Source organism: Podarcis muralis, chromosome 2 (assembly GCF_964188315.1).
Source record: "Podarcis muralis chromosome 2, rPodMur119.hap1.1, whole genome shotgun sequence".
NCBI classification, from domain to species: Eukaryota; Metazoa; Chordata; class Lepidosauria; order Squamata; family Lacertidae; genus Podarcis; species Podarcis muralis.
The window spans coordinates 96,226,763-96,250,532 of NC_135656.1; the positions used below are offsets into that span (position 1 = coordinate 96,226,763).

The window sequence follows — 23,770 nt, forward strand, 5'->3', positions numbered from 1 at the left end:
ATTCAGTAGCAATGGTTGTTATTCATCAGAATCAACTAGCATCTATTTTTACTTCTACATGTTCTAGATTCAAGGCAATACCAGTGTTGTGTAAGTCTAAGTAGCCATGATTTGTCTAAACGTCACTTCAGGGGCAGTGAGGGACTTGCAAGATAATACTAATACCTCTCAATATCCATGGATGAAGCTTTACCGAATGGCTATTTCAACTACTGTGCTGGGGTCTGAGACAAGCCTTCTGCAATGTGTGTGTCTGCGTAAGAAAGTAAGGTGGTTGCCAATTTGAAGTTGGTGAAGCAAAGAGATGTGTGTGGCCAGGAGCATTGTTTGGGTGCAGTTGCTCTCTTTGGAGCCCAGGGAGTCCATTAGTGTGCAGTGTAATGATCAGTGCCTTGGCCTTAGACTAGAAAAGACCCAAGTTCAAATCCCAACTCAGCTGCAAAGCTGGCTGGATAACTTTCAGCCAGTCCTGTGGAGTCAGCTACATTACTCATGGTACAACGCTATAACCGCATTATAAACATGCGACACCAGATGGCACTGTAGAGCCCAAAACTTTGCCTATGTGATTTTCCATAGAATCCCCCCCCCCCTTTCGTCATAACCAGTGCTTTTTTTCCTGGGGGGGCGCAGGGGTACACATACCCCTAAACATTTTGTGAATCTTTGTACTTTTGTCCATTTACTGTATTTATTTTCCCCGATTCGAACTATAAAATGGTGGTTTTCTTGAGTCAAAATGAGAGTACCCCTAAACATTTTTTTTTTGGGGGGGGGGGAGCACTGGTTATAACCATTTAATTTCTTACTTATTTATAGCAGGGCTCCCCCCCCCCCCATGTGTAGATCCAGCCACAGTCTCTCAGCCTAATCTAGCTGACGGGGATGTTGGGAGAATAAAAGGCGGACAGTGGATGCTGCCCTGGGGGGTCAGTCCAAGGCTTTTTTCCTGCCTCAGGCAAAGGAGAAGATGGTGCCCCTCCCACTCCAAAAATATCTAGAAGCCCACCAGAGTCACAGTTGAATTTTACTTTACACTGATGACACGGCAATGTCCTCCAACATACTGGAGGGCGATAGGGGGAGCTTAGGGGGAGCCCAGGGCACGTAGTGCGACACACACAGCTCAGGTACCCAGTGTGGAAAAGAAATGTGTGCGCACACACACACACACACACATGCACACAAGTCTTGTATATTTCCTTTTCAGAAATTCCCACCTTTAAGCCTTCAAAAATTAGGTAAAATGCAATTGATAATGAATATATTTCATAAAAAATAAAAAATATACCAAGGTGACTTGTAATTGCTACCGCCGAATGGAATTTCAGTGATAGTAGTATAATGACGTGCCTTTTAAAGTGCCTGTATATTTGTCTGAGGTAAAAAGAAGGATGAGGGGCGGACTGGAAGGGGGAAAAATATTGTCTGTTACGTGTCAAATGCCTTTTCTTTTACCACAGACGACTTGGACAGTAGCAAGGAAATATTTCACCTGGGAAAGAAATGTTAAAAACCACCCTTCACAAAATTAGAAAATCTGTTATCAAATGGCATAATCTTTTCAAAAATCCCAGAACATATACAGCAATAGAGACGACTTTTTGCTACACACTTGGCATTTGTTTTATGCTTGAGAGTATTCCTGCCCCCTTATTTAAGGAATTGAAGTTTTGCTAGCTAACAACTTTGCTTTCTTACATTTTCTTAACTTGAGAACTTCATTACATTCATGCCTTATTTCCTCCGCCCGCCCCCCCAAAAAACCCCCTACATGTTACTTACGGAGAAATGCAGTTCACTCTCACTCCTCTATCAATCCACTCCGTCCCCAACGTCTGAGTTAACTTTACAACCCCGGCTTTCGAAGCATTGTAAGCTAATTGCTTCTGTGGGTGAGGAACTGGGTGGTTGGGAAGGGAGAGAGATAGAAATTTAATTATTACTTCCCGACAGAGAAAGAGTAAATAAAAACTGAAACAGTTATTTGAAGAGGTTTGGCAAACAGGCAGGCATACCTTTCCATTGTATTATCCTGACTTTTGGATCAACATATGGAAAACGGAACAACTGCAAACAGACCCCCATAAGTATCTACATTTTAGTGTTACATACAGTGGTGCCTCGCAAGACGAAATTAATTCGTTCTGCGAGTTTTTTTGTCTTGCGATTTTTTCGTCTTGCGAAGCACGGTTTCAGAAAAGTTTTGGAAAAGCTTCAAAAATCACCAAAGTCTTCAAAAAAGGCTACCACTCCGCGTGCTATGAGTTGCTCCTCGAAGTCAAGTCACAACTGTATTAACGGTTTTAAGAAAAAGGAAACAAACTTGCAAGACGTTTCCGTCTTGCGAAGCAAGCCCATAGGGAAAATCGTCTTGCGAAGCAACTCAAAAAACCAAAAACCCTTTCGTCTTGCGAGTTTTCCGTCTTGCGAGGCATTCGTCTTGCAAGGTACCACTGTATAGCAAACCTATATGCTATTTAAAAGAAACTGCCACAGTAAGACTTATTATTCCCATGTAAGTGTGTGTATCATATGCCAGCCTAAAACTTATTATACCTGCAGATGCTTATTAAAATTAAAACTCAAACTATAAAAAGGCAAACAAGCATAAAGTTATAGAGCATGGGTAGGCAAACCAAAGCCCGGGGTCTGGATCCGGCCCCATCGCCTTCTCAATCCAGCCTGTGGAGGGTCCGGGAGTAGAATGTGCCCTTTTATTTAAAATGCATCTCTGGGTTATTTTTGGGGCATAGGAATTCGATCATTATTTCTTTTCCTTCAAAATATAGTCCGGCCCACCACATGGTCTGAGGGACAGTGGACCAGCCCCCTGCTGAAAAGCTTTGCGGACCCCTGTTATAGAAGATTAGACATTTATGCAGATATTGGTACACTTCTGTCCCGGAAACGCCAATCTCTCAAAGCAACTTGACTGGTTGGATGCTTTGGATGGGGGGGGGGGGAATGCACACATGTCACATGTCAGTCAGAAACTAAAATGATCAGCTTTGTTAATTATAACGTTCACGCTTACAAGCGACTTTGGTATATTCTCCTCCCCCTTGCCCCTTTCCTTAAGCTGATATACCTGCAAAAAGACAGCTTATTTTTAGCAACCAAACCATTCTCGTGACATTTTAAAACAGAGTTTAGGCCCCACCAGGCAGTATCTATGAAAAGTGCCTGTGAATTGATTTTAGAATGAATTGATTTTAGAATGCATTTCAATTAATTGATTGAGATTTTATGTAAACTATGTTACTTTTATGTAACATAGCTCTGAGCCCGGGTTCGGCTGGGAAGGGCAGGATATAAATAATTTATTATTGTTATTATATAATAATAATAATAATAATAATAATAATAATAATAATAATAATAATTTTCCCTGAGAGGGAAATAGGACCATATTATAGGTCAATTTCATAATTAACATGAATTTGTTGACAAGGATGTATTTTAGACCCATTTTTTTGTAATGCACATACAGAACTTTTCAAAGTGAAGACCGTCATCCCACCCAGAAATACCCTTTTTAGTAATCTATTCCTCATCTGGGCTATTTTTATTCCCTTCCCCTCAATTTTATTCTGGCGTTCATTCATTTGCTTCAGTATTTCCATGCTGACTTTTAGGGCCAAGCCCTTGCAAGGCAACTTAAATAAAACTGTCATAAAAATCATTAAGAACAGTGGCTTAAAACAGCAGTGTTTTGAATAATACACAGGTGAGCAACATATCATTGCAACTCAGCTAAAACAATTAAATCGGTTTCAGAATGGTGACAAGTATAAGACATATTTTTGTTTAATTGTTCTTTCGATAATTATTGGGGTGGGTGCAATTCTGCCACAGATCACAAGTCTGTGGAGTTTAACCATAATCTCCAATAGTGCTCAACCAGATCCTTGCATCACTACATTCCCCAGAAGTTCCATATCAGGCCACGAAACACTCTTGCAAATTTTCTTTTTTCAGTTTTTCTTTTTTTAATTACAGTAATAATAATATGCTTAAATGGTTGGAAGTGTGGTAAGATTTAGGATTTTTTATTTCTAGAAAGAATAAGAAAATACAAATAAAAGGAAAACAAAAAAAAGCCCCACAAATCAAGAGTTAAATTATTACTGCATGTCAGAGTGGTTTTCATTTAATTGGGAGCAGTCCTATAACAAAGTCAGGAGAATTTGACCAAATAAACGAACTTAGTAAAACAACATTTTAAAAGGCTGTAGCAGATTTATCCTTCCAATTCATGTATTTTGCTTGCCTGCCTGCTTTTTCGCCGGTTTCTTAAAATCAACACGGTGGAAAAGAACGTTTTTGTTGAATTGTACAAAAGCATGTAAAAACATACCACATCTTGAAATCACTTAAATAGACATAAGACTGGTAATCCTAGCCAGCCGTTGCCTCCCTTTTTCCACTGCATAATAAAACTTGATTAATAACGATTTTTAAAAAAGAATCCCTTTGCTTTACAACAGAGAAATCATTTTTACAGACCCAACATATTTATTCAATAAGCTTTCATTACAAATATTTTCCCTCTTTTTGCTGTTGTTTGGTCTGGCATACCGGCAAGCAGCACTCCATGTGGGCTGGAGAAGAGGAGAGGAATCTAATTTCTTGATTAATTACTCTACTCAAGATCCAAGTTACATACAACTTTGGTAGTTAACCCCATCGCCCTTGCAAAAGTAGCACCTGCTAAAGTTTCCAAATATGCCTGTTTATGATAAATCACTGCATGTTTGCTTAAAGGGGCCAAACACTTTTGCATCTTTCCCATCTGAGAGTCTTTGTTTCCAGAAAGGCAGAAACTTATTTATTTATTCAGCCAGTTCTCTGACCTCTAATTCTGAACAGACCTATCAGGTGGCTTCCTGCAGTGCTTATCCATACATTTTATAGGAGAAACTTTTGGGACTTCTTCCTACTTCATCCCACCCTTGACAGCATAAAAGTTTGTTATAGAGATGGACAAATTTGTCAATTTCCATTTCTCATGTTTTCAGTCTTAAGTTCATTCTCTTTTCCACATTTCTGCATCACTTTGCTTATTTCTTTATTTTTAAATCCTCATTCAATAGCATTCTATGAGTATACACATTTCTGTAGGTAATTTTGCCTGACATTTGTACAAGCAATCTCCCCTGATATAATGCATTCTATATGTTCTTTTCAGCAACATACACACTTTTTGCACACATTACTTGTCTGGAAAACCGCGCCACAAAATTCAGAGACGTGCAAATTTCGAAGGACGGTTTAGTTTCCTTTCGTGTAGCGTTTTAGAAATTGCAAATTTGGGAGGTTTGCTCTTACACCGCATCAATTATTATCAGTGATACAGTCGGGGGGGAGCTATGAAAGGAAATCTCTCCTTGTTGAGTGAGATTGTGTGTATGCTTCAAGCTGAGCAGCTTGCAGAAAGAAACTGCAAATTGGGAAGAAGGACCGTGCAGAAGGTCCCAAATCCTATCTCCAGTCGAAAGGATCAGATAGCAGGTAAAGCAAAAGAATTCTGCCTGGGGTCCTGGAGAACCACAACAACAACAACAAGAAGAGTTTGGATTTGATATCCCGCTTTATCACTACCCTAAGGAGTCTCAAAGCAGCTAACATTCTCCTTTCCCTTCCTCCCCTACAACAAACACTCTGTGAGGTGAGTGGGGCTGAGAGACTTCAGAGAAGTGTGACTAGCCCAAGGTCACCCAGCAGCTGCATGTGGAGGAGTGGGGAATCGAACCCCGTTCACCAGATTACGAGTCCACCGCTCTTAACCACTACACCACACTGGCTCCAACTTGTCAGAGTGGTCAGTACTTTCATAGACAGCCAGCTAATATGATCCGATCTAAGGCAGCCTACTTTTTGGGAAACAGCCATGATTAAGTCATTCTCACTATTTCTGATGCTTGTGCTGGGACTGTCGTTTATATAGCCCAAATGGCATTATGAACATAAAAGAAGGAGGTACCAGGAGACTTGGAGGAATCTTGAGGTTTAGGGGGAGGAAAAGTCCTCATGGCGGGAGCATCCTGAAACATCCCAATGAGGATTGAATTTAGGGGTGGGACTTTCCAAAAATCTCAATGTTATGATTGTCTGCATGGATTCTTTTCTTAATTCTCATCTCACAGCTTGATCTCAATTACAAGGGAATTATTCCTCCCTGGGTCCTTTAAAAATACAAACATATTATATGCATTATTCTGTGTATCATTATAAATATAACATTACACACATATTTCATACATATACCACCCCGGTTTTCCTAAAGTAACCAGCACATAAGTAAATATATACAACAATGCCTATAAAAATACTTAAGGATTAATTCCTTAACGCTGCAGAAATATAATACCACATGTGGTTTGACTATTTCATACTTTTTATACTCTCTGCAGGTACCCGTATTAAACTGTCTTAGATGCCTCCTAGAAAACTTGTTTATTTGAAGAAGCCTACCCAAATACATAATTTAGACTTGTATTTTAACGTATGCTATTTTACCTATGTGTTACTGCTAATGGTTTTATGCATTTAGAGGGTTGTTTTCGTTTTAATTAAGTGTCTTACAAATCTTTCCTAATAAACAAATAAATAAGAGATGTAGTTAGCATATAAAGGTAAAGGGACCCCTGACCGTAGTTAGCATATAATTCCCCATATAATGTGACAGAGTGGCTGGGGCAACCCAGTCAGATGGGTGGGGGTAAAAACAAAAACATAAGAATAAGAATAAGAATATTTAAATAGTCAGACTTCAAAAACAAACAAAGAAACCGACAGTTTGCAGGTGGCTCAGACATAAGCAGGCACTCTGTGCAAGAGGCAGTCCAACGTGGGCAAAGCTCACCAAATCCCATATGTAAGGGCATAAAGCAAGCCAATGTAAGTTAAGCCAGTGTAAAGATACACCAGATATACCAAACCCTGTTCAGCAGTGGAGCACCTGCTGCTCTGCCTAAGCCTGGCAGAGGGAAAACAAGCCTTTTTAAAGCCGTGTTTGATGCTGGTCATGTGACCAAGGAGAAAGTATCCCCATGGCCCACGAACAGCCCCTTTTAGGGACTTAACACCAGGCTCAACTAAGCCAGATTTGGCTCACCTGGGATGAGCCCGTGATGCTGTCATATCGTTGCCTGATCTGGAGTTTGGGACCTTGCCGGTTTCAGGTGCGATCTTGCCTGTTCGGGGTGAGATCTCTCCCCAAATCACACGGGAGCTCATGCACTCTGCAAGCTCCCGTGCAATGATGACGAGATCTTGCCCGAAATCAGCACCAATGTCGGTGTCGCTTCTCCGCCTCATCCTAAGGCCTACCCACAGCGTTGCCTCCTCAAGGGTTTCCGCTGCTTGAGGCATTGGCCTCACTATTCCTAATGGGTGGGCCGGCCCTGGACTTCAAACTGGCTGAGCCAGGGAACAGAAAACGAAGGGAATGAAAGGATGGAATCCTGACCTCTACACTCCACATAGCAACACTTGTGGCATACTACATGCATTTCTGAGTAGTATTTTGTCAGGGTTGATATCTGAGAACCCACTCTTGCAGAGATGACATTAAGAAGTTAAAAAAAGCCTTGCTGGATCAGGCCAAAGGCCCATCTAGTTCAGCATCTAGAGCCCTATAGGATGCCCCCAAGCACTGGCGGAGGAAGAGGAGTGCGGGGGGAGCACACCACCCCTGGCAGCGCGATCCCAGTGGGGTGCCATTGTGGCTGCCCCCCACCCATGCTGGGCACTATGCCCCCGCAGGTGGCGTGCCACACCCCCAGGATGCACATCACACCCCTGCGGGCAGCACACCACGCCCCCAGGACGTGACCAGGCCCCCCCACCTGCTCTCCGCCCCCTGGTGCCGGAGCATGAAGCTCCGCCACTGCCCCCAAGCAGGACCCAAAGGCTTGAATTTATTGCAAACTTGAATTGCTGTTTGTTTTCCAGCCGAACAGTGAACCCGTTTCCAGTGCTGATCTTTTCAGTGCTGCAAATTTAGGCAGAAACGTACTTTTAAATTAAACATTTCAGAGCAGAGTCGAAAAGAGATCAATGAATCACAGTGCTGAAAATGCCCTTTTAATATTATTAACAGGATCTCTAATCCAGTCGTATTATGGCAACAATGATATCAGGAAATTGTTTCTGGAAATGATTTTTCAGCAGCAGTGGATTACTCTGAACATGTCAGTTGTTCAGCTCAGAGGAGTGCCGCTTTGCCGCTTTCGTGAAAAATAATGGTGTTTGAAAACATCTCTCTATTACCCTAATCTGTTTTGCCTTCCCAGAATTCCTGATAGCTGTCTTGAAATAGCTGAAGGGGAGCTAGTATAGAAGATGGAGTGCGCTTGCTCTCGCTTGCTCCAAAGGACCAATGAGTGGAGGAGGCAGCGATGGCCAACGATGGACAAATTCATGAAGGATGAGACTATCAGTGTCTATTAACTATGATGGCAAGGCTCTACCTCCAGAGCTCATGGCAGCATGTGTTCTTGTGCTTGGGCCCTGCTTTTGGGTGGGCACTGGGAGAACAGGAGGCTGAATTAGAAGGGCCGCTGGCCTGATCCTGCAGGTTCCTCCTATGTTTGTGGGTTCTCCCAAAAGTAAGAGTGGGAACACAGTGCCTTGGGAGATGATGGGCTCTCCTTCACTGGGAGCACTTAAGCAGAAGCTGGATGACCATCTAACTGTGGACCATCTAACTCCATTGCTGATCCTGCAGGATGTTGGAACCGATGACAGTACAAGATACCTTTCAACTCTAAAATCATTACTTTTCTTTTCCCCCCAGCTGCAGTTCTTCAAAATTTGGCATTATAATGTTCATAGTTGACAGACTTTGCCACAGTTGGAGGTCCTGTTTTGGGCCTCAGTTCTCTTTAGGTCAATGGATCTCAACGCATCATGAAGCGTTTCTAGGCTACTCTCATAATAAGAGCGAGAAGCTATTTATGCTGGCCTGACACTGAATGTTTAAACATTGTGAATGTCTAAACGTGATCCCCTTTCAGAGAATGGAGTCTAAAATGTTTGTGAGATCTTCTACTTTACAGATGCCTTTGACTTGACTAGCAAGTCCTTAGTGACTCTCTCCCTTATGGCTTTGGAAATCCACACCTTTCATCTAGAGAGACTCGGAGATAGAATGCTAAGCCTTTTTAGAAGGCTCTGGCTAAAAACCGAAGTATACTGGGTGCCACTGCTTCCTTGAGGAATCTGATGTAAAACCAGTGTTCTTACTGTTTGTGTTCAGGAGTCAGTTTGTTTCCAATAGGCTTTGCTTGTATATTTGTAAATAAACATATTACACGATCTCTCGCACCTTTATAACCCAAATGTAATGGTTTTGTAGTCCTGCCACTGAATTCCACACCAGGATATCCTAAAGAATAACACTCTTATGCTGCTCATTCATTATGCATTCATTTCTAGATGCATTGACTTCCCCATCTCTAGCAATCAGCTCCCAAAGACTGTTTCTTTTCCTTCTCTCCCTTTTCCAAACTTCCCATAAGGTATTCAGTAATCTAGTTAGTAGCCAACACGGTGCCCTGCAGATGATGTTGGGGAGTAGAGCTCCCATCAGAGCCAGCTGAGAATTCTTCTCTGGCTCAGGTTAAAATCTATGCAGGTGAACAATTCAGGGGTCATAATGCTCACCTTATATATCAGGTGATCACTGGGAGAAAACAAGTCCAGTGGTATTATTATGTTTGAGACGGATCCAGTGAATTGCTGCCAATTAGGGAAAGACTGTACTGGTCTACATGGATCAATGGTCTGACTCAGAACCATCGCTGTGCCCAATTTGACATTCTGCGAACGACATTTAATTAATTAATGGTCCTCTGTGAGCAGCCTTTAACATGGCTAGCCCAAAATCCAAAAGGGCAATCCACATACAGACTCTGTAACCTGAGAAATGAATGAGCCTTTGAGGAGAATGAGGAATATCAACGCTGGAGTAATGCGGTCAGCATCATGATTATGTCTGGCCTCTCTAGTCTAAATCACCAGGCCTACTGTTCTTCAGTCATTTGATAAGGAAAGCTTATCCTCGATTCTTTTCCTCCTTACTTAGGGAACACTTACTTATACCAGTCCAATGGTGTCCAAATCGCCAACGTGTTAAATGGCCATTTTGTAATCTATATTCACAGGGCATTTTCAGCCATTGGTATAACCTAACTGCAAGCCACATGCACCATGCAGCACAGGCCATTGAGCATTGCTGCTGTGCAATCTTCATTCCTGCAGACATTGGTGCAGGGAAGAGACTGTGCTAGACCATCAAGGGGTCATGTTTTATACCTGCCCTGCCCCTACCCTCTTCCTGAGACGCTTACAAGGAGGAACTGCTCCACAAGGATTTACTCCTGCCCTCTCTGACATTTTTGTGGGGACTGGCCTTTGCCAGGACCATGGATTTATTTGGACTTCAGTCTTTTTTTAAAAAAAAAAACCAAACATTAAAAAGGTTTGCATTTTGTTGTCTTAAACTTTTGAAGAGTATATTTTCCCTATTTGAATTTTATTCTCGTGTGTGAACCTTTGTGAGCTGCCTTGGGAACCTTTTTGGCTGAAAGGTGGCATGGAAACCAGCCCTAACTATCACAATCCCATTAATTCAAATAGGACTTCTACAAAAGCCATATTCAAATCTGGTGCACTGTAGACCTCAGCCTTTGCTTTCCATCACGTGTTCTGGGTCAGGTATTGGAGAGATCACCGTTTATTGTACATTACCGCTGAACAATAAACAATACAGGGAATGCATTTATTTATTTTTTTACTTTAATCCCTACAGGGCTTGTTATTGTCCTAAACTGAGACCAGTATTTTCCTCCCCTTATTAAAAAAATAATAATCTTATTTTTTTGTTTGCAGAGAATGCCTTCCACTTGGGCAAGAGCGACATCTCTGGTATTAAAAACCGTAAGAGAAACAGCTGGTAAAAGCACTTGGAAAAAAAATTAACAGCAACATTATAAATGCATTTTCCCCCCCTGAAGAAACAGTTAAAGTTACTAAGTAATAAACTGAACAGAATGTCATAGAATGTCAAACTGGGCACAGTAAAAATAAATGTTATTCCCAAGGAAAATAAAAAGACTGCATATTTATGTAACATTCAGCAGATGGACATGATATTAATATCGAGCTTTTCAGTTGCACTTCTATAGCTACTGGATTTCTCTCTCTCTCTCTTTCTTTTTTTTTGCCTAACTTGGCAGCCCACAGGCACCATTTGATTTTTGGATTTGGACAATCCTGCAACAGATGTCCAGACCAATAAAACAAATTCCTAAAGGGCTACGCTTAATTTGTGTAATTGATCAATTTTTGTTACATGGGCCTCAGTTCACCAGCATGTAACTGCCTTCCAGATTAGGTCTGCAGTTGGGATTTCGTTCCATATGTTGCAATAGTTTATTGGCTCCTTGACGACGTGGCTGATACAACAGCGCAAGTGGGGAGACACCTGTTGGCAAGAAGCATCAAATAGAACAATTGGTATTAGAGCAGAGGCAAGAGAGCCCAGCTGGCACACTAGGGTACACTCTCAGGCATGGGCCCAAGGCTGGGAGCGGAAAGGTCATTGCCAATAACAAACAAAGACCATCTTCCAAGGCCAAATGGGCCTGGATAGACAAGGCAACAGGGCAGAGGGTGGGTACAGACATGGGTGTGAATCAGCAGAGGCAAGTGTGGCCCAATTTGGCTCTAAGAGCTAAAGCTGAGGTAGCTCTGATGCACAGCCTGCACACATCACACCTGGAATAAGGCAGGAGGCTGCCGTATGATGAGGCAGACCACTGGGTCCATCTAGCTCAATATTGTCCACATTGATTGGCAGAGACTCTCCTGGGTTTCAGGCAGGGGATAGTCCCAGCCTTGCCTGGGGATGTCGGGGATCGAACCTGGTACCTACTGAATGCAAAATGTCCTGTCACTGAACCACGGCTCTTCTCCTTCTGGAACCAGGAGCTGGTCTAAGGATGCATCAAATTGTCTGAGCAATTCAAAGGACGATGCTGGAGACCAGTCAGAGCTCAATTTCCATATACAGTGGTACCTCGGGTTAAGTACTTAATTTGTTCCGGAGGTCCGTTCTTAACCTGAAACTGTTCTTAACCTGAAGCATCACTTTAGCTAATGGGGCCTCCTGCTGCCACCACGCCGCCGGAGCCCGATTTTTGTTCTCGTCCTGAAGCAAAGTTCTTAACCTGAAACACTATTTCTGGGTTAGCAGAGTGTGTAACCTGAAGAGTATGTAACCTGAAGAGTATGTAACCAGAGATACCACTGTACAAGGTGGCTCTCCACCTGCAGTATTTTGGGGCTGTTCTCCCCACTATATAGAATGCAGTGGTAGAACTATGGATTCCACCATGTCAGCTTTAAGGTGGGTGTTAAAGTATTATTATTATTATTATTATTATTATTATTATTATTATTATTATTATTACAGTCGTACCTTGGTTGATGAACGCCTTGCTAGTCGAATGTTTTGGCTCCCGAACGCTGCAAACCTGGAAGTGAGTGTTCCGGTTTGCGAACATTCTTTGGAACCCAAACATCTGAAGCGGGTTCCAATTGGCTGCAGGAGCTTCCTGCAGCCAATCGGAAGCCGCACCTTGGTTTCTGAATGTTTTTGAAGTTGAATGGACTTCCCGAACAGATTCCGTTTGACTTCCGAGGTATGACCATATTATGTATTTAATTTATATACTACCCTCAAGTTCTTGAGGCGATTCACAAGATAAAAAGACAGGATAGAAGCACAAAAGAGGTAGTTGAAACAAAACAAAACAAAACAATAACCCCATGCTTGTATGACTTCACTTCTTATACTGCATAAAAAAACTCTCCAAGTGCCATGAAAACAGCACATTAGGCAGAACTCTACATTGTTATGCTCATTCCATACTCTTGCAGGAAGCTTCTCACATGGGATAACTTTTTTTTTAATTAAAAACAACAACTATACCTATCCTACCTGCAGCCTCAAGTGCTGCTGTTCAGAATCCTACCATTTACCACATCATTCTGCATAATGGGTAGATTGGCTGTGAGCTTCCTGGGTGCATCGTGAGGTGGAAACATCCACCAACCAAGGCAAGGGACTTGAGTTCCAGTCCTGTATATAAATGGCGAAAGGATTAACACGCCTTTCACTCTGAGGGTGAATGTAGATTACACCCAACACCTTTCTTACATAATAAAATGTGTCAGCTTCCGAGGGCTTTAACCCCACCTCCTTATAGGAGTAATAAGTGCTCTAAAATGGAGAGGACAGATAAATGTTGAAAAATGATATCAATAAAATTTTTGTAGTACATTTTCCCTAATACAAAATGTCAGTGATTTACTTCTGCGCAATACAGGTTTAATTGATTCAAATAGCATCGGCAGTAATTAAAATATGGATTCTGAAGCACAACTGTTAGCTCTCATCACTCACCTATTAAACTTGCCATAGATGCTGTGTTAATTATCTTCCCATATCCTTGATTCAGCATAATGCGGCCTGCAGCCTGTGATAGAAATTAAAGGAAAGACCAGTGACCCCTTTTGTGATTCCGCTAATAATGACATGATAATAAATTAGTACTCACTTTTCAGAAGAGTTTATGTGCTAACTAATTTTCCCCTTCTCTAAAGTGCTTGATGTAAAAACTTGATATGGGGGAAATGGTTAATGCGGGAAAGTTTACGTAGCCATTTTAGTGCACTCCCAAAGTGCGGCTCCCAAAAGCCGTCAGCAAATTTGGAGTCTCTGCTTTAAGTCCTTAGAGCCGATGCTGAAAATACGGGGCCTCTTTTAAAGGACTCACCCTGTATTAGCTTGAGTTTTTGTATCGTTAGTAAATGCAAGATGAATGAAGCACCCCCCCCCCCCAAAAAAAAATCTGTATCCATTGCACTGGTTGCAAGCCCAATTCAACTTGCTGGTTTTGACTTTAAAAACCTGAAATGTTTGTAGGCCACATGATTTGATGGGCCACCCCCCCCCCTTTTCAGGAGACTGTAGAACTACCTTCTCATTGAGCTGTGAATGGTCTCATTCCCAAGTGTTAAATGGATGAATACACCTCTTTAAATCTGCCTTTTATAATTAAAGCCTTTCAAAAGAGCTGGCCCTAAAGGGAGAGTTTTTGAGTTCTGATATTGATGTTTGGCTGTTCTTTTAAATTGTGCTAAAATGATTGTCTACATTGCTGCCACTGATGCTTAAGTTTTATATTTTGCTATATTGAATTTGATATTCTCATGGATTTAGGAAAGAGAAATCAAGAAAAGCCATAATTTAATTTAATTTTGAAGTGTTTATCACCCACTCTTCAATGAATGTTTTCCATCTCTGAATGAGAGTTCCACGGCAATTCCTTACATGTCTAATCCTTGCTTTCTATGTTTGTAGCTTGGACTGTAGATCTTAAAACCTCCAGAAGCTGAGCCATAGCAGTGGGATGTTCTGTTACTGGTCTGTGCTTCCGTACGCTTCTGCTCTAGTGGATAGAATATGGTGACGCCTAGGTGGCTGGTCTGATCCAATAAGATGATTGTGATATTAAGGTAAAGGTAAAGGTACCCCTGCCCGTACGGGCCAGTCTTGACAGACTCTAGGGTTGTGCGCCCATCTCACTTAAGAGGCCGGGGGCCAGCGCTGTCCGGAGACACTTCCGGGTCACGTGGCCAGCGTGACAAAGCTGCATCTGGCGAGCCAGCGCAGCACACGGAAACGCCGTTTACCTTCCCGCCAGTAAGCGGTCCCTATTTATCTGCTTGCACCTGGGGGTGCTTTCAAACTGCTAGGTTGGCAGGCGCTGGGACCGAGCAACGGGAGCTCACCCTGTCGCGGGGATTCGAACCACTGACCTTTCGATCGGCAAGCCCTAGGCGCTGAGGCTTTTACCCACAGCGCCACCCGCGTGATATTACTGAATGCTAACAAGAGGCGATTACAGACGGAAGTTTATTGTGGAATCGGCACCGTTCTTGCATTGTCCACATGACATCATAATCACAATGCCAGCCTGATTTTTTTTTATTTGTTTAACATTTAATCTAGAGTTCCTCTTTGAAAAACTGGTAAGTAACAATAGAGCAGTTTTTGGGTGGTGACATTTTGGTGAGTGGTCTCTATAGTCACATCCGTATTTTTGCTTGTGCCTCACCTGAGCACAGCCAGCCATTTTGTTTTTAGTGACCCAAATGATGCAAGCATGCCTCCCTCCACCAATTGCCACATACCAAAGGCATTTCAGAGTTTCAACCACTCAGACAGGAGGAGCTATTCTATCAAAATCTCAGCACATTGAGAGAGACTATGTTGCATATTGTGGTCAATATCCAATTCTGTCAGCTCAGAGATTTCTGGCTGTACAACAGAATCTACTTTCCCTCCCTCTCCCTCAATCATCCTATAAATCTGTTCTGGGGGTTACTGCAACCCTCCAGAGCGAATCTGGAGAGGATGAAGGGCACACGAGGAGAGCTGTCCCTTATGGGGGTCAACCTTGCAACCTTGATGTTATCAGTACCATGCTCTAACCAACTTAAGCTATCCTTGTGTTAATACAAGGTAACAGCCTGTAGTTAGGGTACATACATCAGGACCTTTTAAAAAAAATTAAGTCAGAGGTCTTGTGCAAGACCTATTTTATCAGAATTTCAATCCAGCTAAATATCAGACTTGTGCAAGATCTCTCTTTCCTCCTTTCCCTAGCCTTTGACACTTGAGGAGCCTACAGTGGTGTCTCGCAAGACGAAATTAATTCGTTCCGCGAGTTTTGTCGTCTTGCGATTTTTGTCGTCTTGCGAAGCACGGTGTCGGAAAAGTTTTGGAAAAGCTTCAAAAATCACCAAAGTCTTCAAAAACCTCAAAAAAGGCTACCACACCACGTGCTATGAGTTGCTCCTCGAAGTCAAGTCGCAACTGTATTAACGGTGTTAAGAAAAAGGAAACAAACTTGCAAGACGTTTCCGTCTTGAGAAGCAAGCCCATAGGGAAAATCGTCTTGCGAAGCAGCTCAAAAAACAAAACAAAAAATCCTTTCGTTTTGCGAGTTTTCCGTCTTGCGAGGCATTCGTCTTGCGAGGTACCACTGTATTTTTATGACCTGCCCTATTCCTGTGACTGTAATTTGTTATAAACAGTTTTTATTGTTATTTTAAAAATTGTTTTAAACTACCCTGAGACCTTAGGGCATGTAACAAATCAAATAAATTAATTACTAAAAAAAAGTGTGTTGTTTTTTAATTAAACCCCTAAAAAATAGCACAACCATCCATTGTGCCCATTGAGAAACCTGATAATTAATGGGTGGTGATGTTTCTCTTGGGCTCTTTTGCACACTTCCTGCACAGACAGATATAAAAATTGCCTGCACATCTGCAGATCAGGAAAGTAGTGTATAGTGGAAAGATAAGCAGCTGCTATTGAGGGGAAGTTTCAGAACACAAATCACAGAAACATTCCACCAAGGATCACCCATGGAAACAGCATTATAGCCATGCAAAGCAGATGGCCGTGTGTGTGTGTGTGTGTGTGTGTGTGAGAGAGAGAGAGAGAGAGAGAGAGAGAGAGAGAGAGAGAGAGTGATTCCTGAATGCAATACAGTGGTACCTCGGGTTAAGTACTTAATTCGTTTAAGGGCCCTCACATGTCAATTGTGCACAAAGAAAAATTGAGATCTGGGCAACTCAATTACAACATATACCATAACTTCCATCAAGAAACGCCTTAGTAAATATAGTTTCGGCAAATTATTATGGCTAGAACCTTGTAAAGTAGTCAGGATAGTGCTAGCAAATATCTGATAAATATTGTTTTGAACGCTTAAAAATGGGAAACATGTTTTATGTAAAGCATTGCAGGGTCCAATACTCACCTGGCAACACAAAAACAAGCCTCGCAAATTCACATTGAAAGTTTTGTCCCATTCTTCCAGGGAGGTAGCTTCACTTGGTGAATTCATGTTGATCCCTGCATTGTTACATGCAATATGGACTGTGCCCCACTTATCTACGATCGTAGCAAGCATCCTCTGCACATCTTCCGGCCTGCTTACGTCTGCTGCTATAGCAATGCTTTTTATCCCTAAATGAAGAAGCAAAACAAACAGAAAACATCTGACTTGCTTGCGATTTTGTTGATGTTGTCATTGGTTTGCTCTTTCAACCCTCTTAATTACTGTGTGTCATTGCAATTAATACAGTAGTGGTAATAATTTGCAGATGCATAATTTTCAAAGAAGCAAAACCATTTTCAACTGTGTACACTGGTACCTCGGGTTAAGAACTTAATTCATTCTGCAGGTCTGTTCTTAACCTGAAACTGTACTTAACCTGAGGTACCACTTTAGCTAATGGGGCCTCCCGCTGCCGCCGTGCGATTTCTGTTCTCATCCTGAAGCAAAGTTCTTAACCCAAGGTACTATTTCTGAGTTAGCGGAGTCTGTAACCTCAAGCGTTTGTAACCTGAGGTACCACTGTATGTGGTGTTTTTTTTTAAAGTAACAATTCAAAAGGGCTAAGCACAATCAACCCCTTGCAAGGCTTTTGGATTTTGGCCGAAGCTTTGAACACCCTGCCATCTACTGGCAAAGGACTTCAACTGCAACTCTTCTGCTGAAACGTTTGAGAAGCTGCTGTCGGTTGTTGAAATCTTTATTTGCGTCTCCTTCTCACCCCTCTTCAATTTTAGAATGCAATTCACTGCATTTGGTGGGTGGGGTTGTCTCTTGGTTGCAAATATATCTGAGAATGCCAGTACCCATAGCTGCCTCAGGAACCAGAGCTATGGACACTGCGATTCCAGAAGGAGACTCACAGCTTTCAGGTTCTGTGTTCGAGGGAAGAAGTTTGGGGAATGCCATTCAGATTGTCCATTTGCACTTATTTCAATTTATTAGAAACAAGGTTGCAGGCCTGAACTTCCCTTATGTCTTGAAAACTGCAATGTGGGAAGTGACCTTTACTTTTTCTTAGGGTACTTTTGCAACGTAGTTGGACAAGGGTCAGATTAATTGGCCCACCCTTCAGCCAGGAATTACATTTGGCAGTTGCTGCTCTCTGCTCATGCTATGCTGCTTTTTGCAGGCTCAGTCTGGGAAATGCCTTTTGCGTGATTGGGGATGGTGGAATCTGACGGTTTCAGCCTCCCTCTATTTCTGCATTGCAAAATTCAGAGAAGTGTGACTGTCAAAGAATGGCTGTGTTTTGGTTTGTGCATTTTGTAGGTCCATATTTACATGTGAACCGGATCTCCCCTGTCCCTCCGACGCCCCTTTTCTGACAGTAAACAAAGAAGACAGCTACTTTCCCAAGGTATTTGCTCTATTTCACTTCCCAACTTCCAGGTACATGTAAATGCACCTAACCACTATGAATATGGTTGGGTACAGTTGCCGCCAAACACAGACCCCACCATGATTTATTGAGGTAATGTTGTATTGGGGCATTAACTGCTTGCCGAATCCACAGTCAAATCCTGGCTGAGCTACTTACTCACCTGTCGGTCATGCTCAAACCCTTCTCTTTATCATCTACGATTGACCCCTGTGAAAAATGGGCCCCACAAGGTAGTTGCAAGAACGAAATTAGATAAGGATTTTAAAAGTGCATCTCAAAAGTGCCCTATAGTTGATCATAATTTTGCTGGTTGCATATTGTGCCCATTCTAGGGTCAGCCAGCTAAGTCGGGCTCTGAGATCATTAAACTGGCTCATTCTTATCAAACTGTAACAAGCATATAGCTGCTCCAGGATTTTAAGAGATTGGGAAGCCCAGGTTTCCTGGCTTCCTGATCGACACAGGCCTGGGCAGTTGATCCAATGGCCAAGCAGAACACATTTCAACATTGAGCCAGTTAAATTAAAGCAGGGCTTAGAAGGGTGAAATGCTCACATTTTGATAATGATAATAATAATAATAATAATAATAATAATAATAATAATAATAATAATAATATTTCTTCACATATTCCTACATGAAACAAATCTCTACAGAGAGTTAGAAAAAAGGAAAGAGTGGGGATGAATGGGAAAGAGAAAGAAAACACAGGTACAGAGCAAGTCTTGAAAGTGTAACTGATTAAATAAATAAAATGTAAACATAATTATAATGTAACAACAACCACATCCTCAAAGCTAAAATTGAATATTGTATTGGAACATCTTGTATAGGACCATTTTCCTATACATTTATCATTATGTTGGCCTCTAGATTAAGGTGGAAAAAACTGTCAGTTTTGGTTTCACTCAGTTTCTCATTTTGCCCCTTCAGTTCTCCACATTTCCACATCTGTTTGTGAATATATATACTTTTCCCCTCAAGGAAATCCATAACTGCTTTAGAGTATGTTTCTCCTAATATATGCATTTTTGTATGCAGCTTTGCCTAATATACATCTTTTTGAAAAGCAAATTCCCTACTGCTATAATGCACGTTTGTTGTTTTTACTAAGACGTGCATTTTTATGCGCACTTTACCCTAATATAAGCATTATTTGGGTGCAGATTTGCTCTGCAGAATTTGGAGAAGTGCACTTTTTGAAGGATCTTCGTAATATTATATTACATGTTTCCCAAAGCCAATCTACCCCACAAGGCAAAGAGAGAAGGTAGGGACCACACTGGAATGGGAAAACAAGCCTTTTGCCTTGTTATAGGGAAGAATAACCATCCTCTCTATGTCTTCTCTGAAGTGAGCCCTGCTGAATTGAATGGGGCTGACTCCCAAGTAAGTCTGGATCAGATTGGTGTCCTAAATCCTTATTCACTTGTATTGATTTCATCTGAAGACATTTAAGTATTTGAAACCAAACTTAAACAAAGTTCAGCTGCTGGTCCATCTGGTCGAATCCTTTCCAACTCCGTTTGGCAGCAGCTCTCTAGGTCAGGCTTCCTCAACCTCGCCCCCCCCCCAGATGTTTTGGACTACAATTCCCATCATCCCTGACCACTGGTCCTGTTAGCTAGGGATCATGGGAGTTGTAGGCCAAAACATCTGGAGGGCAGCAGGTTGGGGATGCCTGATTTAACTGGAGGAGTCAAGGACTAACCCTGGGATAGCTATCAAGCAATGCTCTTTCACTAGCTATGGGAGCAAAGGAGCTCAGGTTCGTCAAGGTCTTGCAGAGTTTTCCTTGCAAAGGAGCTCAAGTCTTGCACAAATGTCTGCCTCACCCATCCCTGCAGCTTCTCGGGTGCTCATTTACATGAGCAAGCAAATTATTGGCTTTAATGACATTGCTTTTAAAGCCTGAATGAAGATGGTGTTGACTGGGCTAGGGGTGTGGGAAGAGAGGCAAGGTCGGATTGAATTTCAAAGCCAGAGGCTCTCTCTTACTATCAGGTGTCCTCTCAATACGAGAGAGATGGCAGGTCTGGATCCCATGGAAGCAACCTGATTTATTAATGCCCCCCTAGTGGAGCTGAGCCAGCATTTTTGATCCGGCAACCATTTTACCATGTGCGATGCGCCCGTAACAATTTGCACATGAAGGTAATAAAGGGCCCTGGACGGCGTTTGATCAGAACTGGCCCTAATTTGTTGTGGCTATGCAGCGGATGTGTTCTCTGGTAGCATAAAGAGCAGGGAGAGCAATAGCTGCTGTTTGGCTCCACTTTGTTAGGGAAAAATCTTAAATGCCACAGCTGACACATGATTTATTGTATGGAACACCTTCTTTTGCTGGCTGATTGATGTGTATTATATAGAACCGGTTAACAAAAGATTGCTCTCCTCTGTTCCCGTCAGTCATGCCTCATTGTATGTTATTTTTCCTTCAAGTACCCCAATGAAGAATTCTATATAGGGTAATTTGCTTTCCTGGTTGAATCATCTCTGCTAGGCAACAAGGATCCGGCTAAGCTAAGTTAGTCCTTGTTTACCAACAAAGAGTTGAGGCAGTAGCTTTAGAGAACTTGCTTTATTGTTCAAAACAATCCCCTTGGACGGAATATCTCTTAAGCCACAGGTCACACACCCCCGCCCAAATGTAGGGATTCACCCGCCACCCCCAGTCTCTCACCTGCAAGGTGAGTGTCATCGCTTTATGTAGCCTTAGAGAAACCTGACTGTTTGCAGCAGGACAGAAAATCTTTGGGATAAAAATCTGTAACTGAGGGTATGAGAAAGCCAAAAAAAAAAAAAATAGCCCAATGAGGACTGAACAATCTCAGTGGCCACAATATATCGACTAGCTGTTGGAGAGAGCAAAAGGAAGTTGGGGAAACGGAATGAATTCGACTGGAGTGGCTGGCACGCTGACCGGCAACCCTCTGCGCTGCAACATTTTGTTGCAGTGTCCCACTTGTGAACATCCCACCTCTGACCTTTCCATTGCTGTTCTAAGAATAAACATATGCAACGCCTTTGTACAAGAGCCATGCTTGAGAACTGAAATATGTAAACTTGCCAAATGACACCGGGAGAGCTCGCGGCGGCAGACGGCAAGAGCAGAATCGTTGCATCCCGGACTAAGGATGTTACTGGCAATTGCTGGTCTGTGCTAACAAATGTTCTAGCCAAAGACAATGAGAGGTTTGTCAAGGCAAGCAATGCCTGCTGGGCTGCCTTTGCCTTGGTGGGTTGCACAAGGTCCATACAATTGGATTTACAGGAACCAGCACCGCCGGCAAATGTTGGTGTCCAGGTACACGCTAAAAAGTCCGAGTTGTGTAAAAGATGCTGTGTAGGATTTGGGTCAGTGATCTTTGGCACTCGCTATTCTCCCTCGCAGGGCTGTTTTGAGGACGAAATAGTGGGGAGCAATGTATGCTAGCCAGAGCTCCTTTGAGAAAGAATAGAGTAGAAAAGTAAAATTTAAATAAAGTGCATAATTGTTCTGAATGGTGTCCAGAACATTGGGGGCATAGAAGATTATACTGTCAGAGGAATGCTCTATCCAGCTCAGTCTAATTAACACTGACTGGCAGCAGTTGTCCAGGGCTTCAGGCGCAGATCTCTGTCTGGAGATGCCTAGTGTGCAACTGGGTAAATTTAGACCCTGGATTTAATTGTGTTCTGCTCCTGCTCTTTGGGTGGCCCTTCGGTTGTGAAACACACAGCATTTCCTTCCTCCTACCATGCTTTACAACTACTTCTAGATGTCCAGATACATTAGAACAGGGTTTCCCAAACTTGGGTCTCCAGCTGTTTTTTTGGACTACAAATCCCATCATCCCTAGCTAGCAGGACCAGTGGTCAGGAGTGATGGGAATTGTAGTCCCAAAACAGCTGGAGACCCAAGTTTGGGAAACCCTGTGTTAGAACAACTACAGCAACAAAAGACAAGCCTGTTTGTTTGTTTTTTTAAAAAATTACTCTGAACATGTGTTGTTTCACATTTTAAGCTTGCTTCAATCATAGCACTGTAAAGAGTTTTGTTTCTACTGTCCTGGTGCTAAGAACGTACTTGCTTGGAATAGGCACTATTCCAAGGAAAGAATGATCCATATTTTTAACAGGAAAAATATATTAAAGTGAGCATATATACCCAATTACATAGCTGGGCCTCTGCTTTTTATTAAATTTGTGCACTGCCCTTCGCCCGCAGATTCCAGGAGGGTTTGCAAGATAAAATTACAATATAAACAAACCAATAATTCCCCCTCCCACAACACATTTAAAAGGCCATTGGATGTCAATCAGCCAAAGGCCTGGGTGAAGAGGAATATTTTCACCTGGTGCCTAAAGGTATATAATGAAGGCACCAGCCAAACCTGCTGTTTCTGGGTACCATTGGCTAGGGACCATAGGATAGGGACCGTGCCCCAACCCAGCCCTAGCTGCACCACTGGAGATGCCAAGAATTGAGCCTGGAACTTTGGCATGAAAAGCAGATGTTCTGCTGTTGCTATCTGTGTTTCATACCTTTGAGCCGCAGCTCACATGCTACTGCCTCTGCTTTGGCAAGCACCAGGTCCGCCACAGCTACTTTCGCCCCTGCTTCCCCCAGCGCATGGCAAAAGGCCCGGCCGATGCCCTGGCCTCCTCCGGTGACATAGGCGACTTTGCCGTCCAGCTGCAGGCGGTCGAGGATGCGGCGGCCACGGTGGCCCCAAAACACGTCGTCTTTCACAACGCCCTTTTGTAACCAAAACAGAGGAGTTTGCTGAGGCACGAAGGAAGCAAGCCTGACATGTAAAGATGAGCCGGCACACTCTCACTTTCAAGAGCTTGCGATCAGGAAGCTCGGCAAGCCTCTCACCGTTAATGAGTGTATACATAGTGCCCCCATATGGATAAGACGTGGATTTCTAGCATGGACATTTTCCCATGCTTAGAAAGAGTTGCATTTGCTGCTGCAAGCTTTAGGAAGGATTCAGCCAGTCCAACCCCCAGGAAGCGTAATCAGAATGAGCTCAACAATTGCAATGGATAATCAACATTTAAATGAGGAGCAGGACTGTGCCTTTCTCCCAAACTTTATGCACTTGCTCAAGCTTTTTTTTCTTTACAAAGTTGTTATTGCACTTCACCAGACCTTAACCTATTACAGGAATTGCAAGACTGGATTCCAATTGTCATTGAATTTATCCATGGCAAGTCTGTGTTTATGTGCAAGTTGTTCATATGTTGCGAATTTGTATGTCTTCAATCCAATCGTAGTAGGGAGCCACATTTTTACTTTTCCAATTCATCAGTATCAGTCTTTTTGCTGTGGAACGGGCACAGAGAGTCCACTCATATTGTCCTTTTGTAAGGTTCCATGTGCTGGGCATATAATTCAAAAGGATATTTT

The 23,770-nt window shown here is 42.5% G+C and overlaps 1 protein-coding gene across 1 annotated transcript in view; it reads right to left on the bottom strand.

Annotated features, from left to right (window-relative positions):
• Positions 1-23,770, bottom strand: part of LOC114590905 (uncharacterized) — a 55,311-nt gene that overhangs the window by 11,095 nt on the left and 20,446 nt on the right. The window contains exons 7-10 of the mRNA XM_077923504.1: positions 22,900-23,113; positions 16,911-17,119; positions 13,478-13,550; positions 1,786-1,903 (exon numbers count right to left, since the gene is read on the bottom strand). Of these exons, the coding sequence (XP_077779630.1) occupies positions 1,786-1,903; positions 13,478-13,550; positions 16,911-17,119; positions 22,900-23,113 (614 nt within the window). The remainder of the gene's footprint in view (positions 1-1,785; positions 1,904-13,477; positions 13,551-16,910; positions 17,120-22,899; positions 23,114-23,770) is intronic.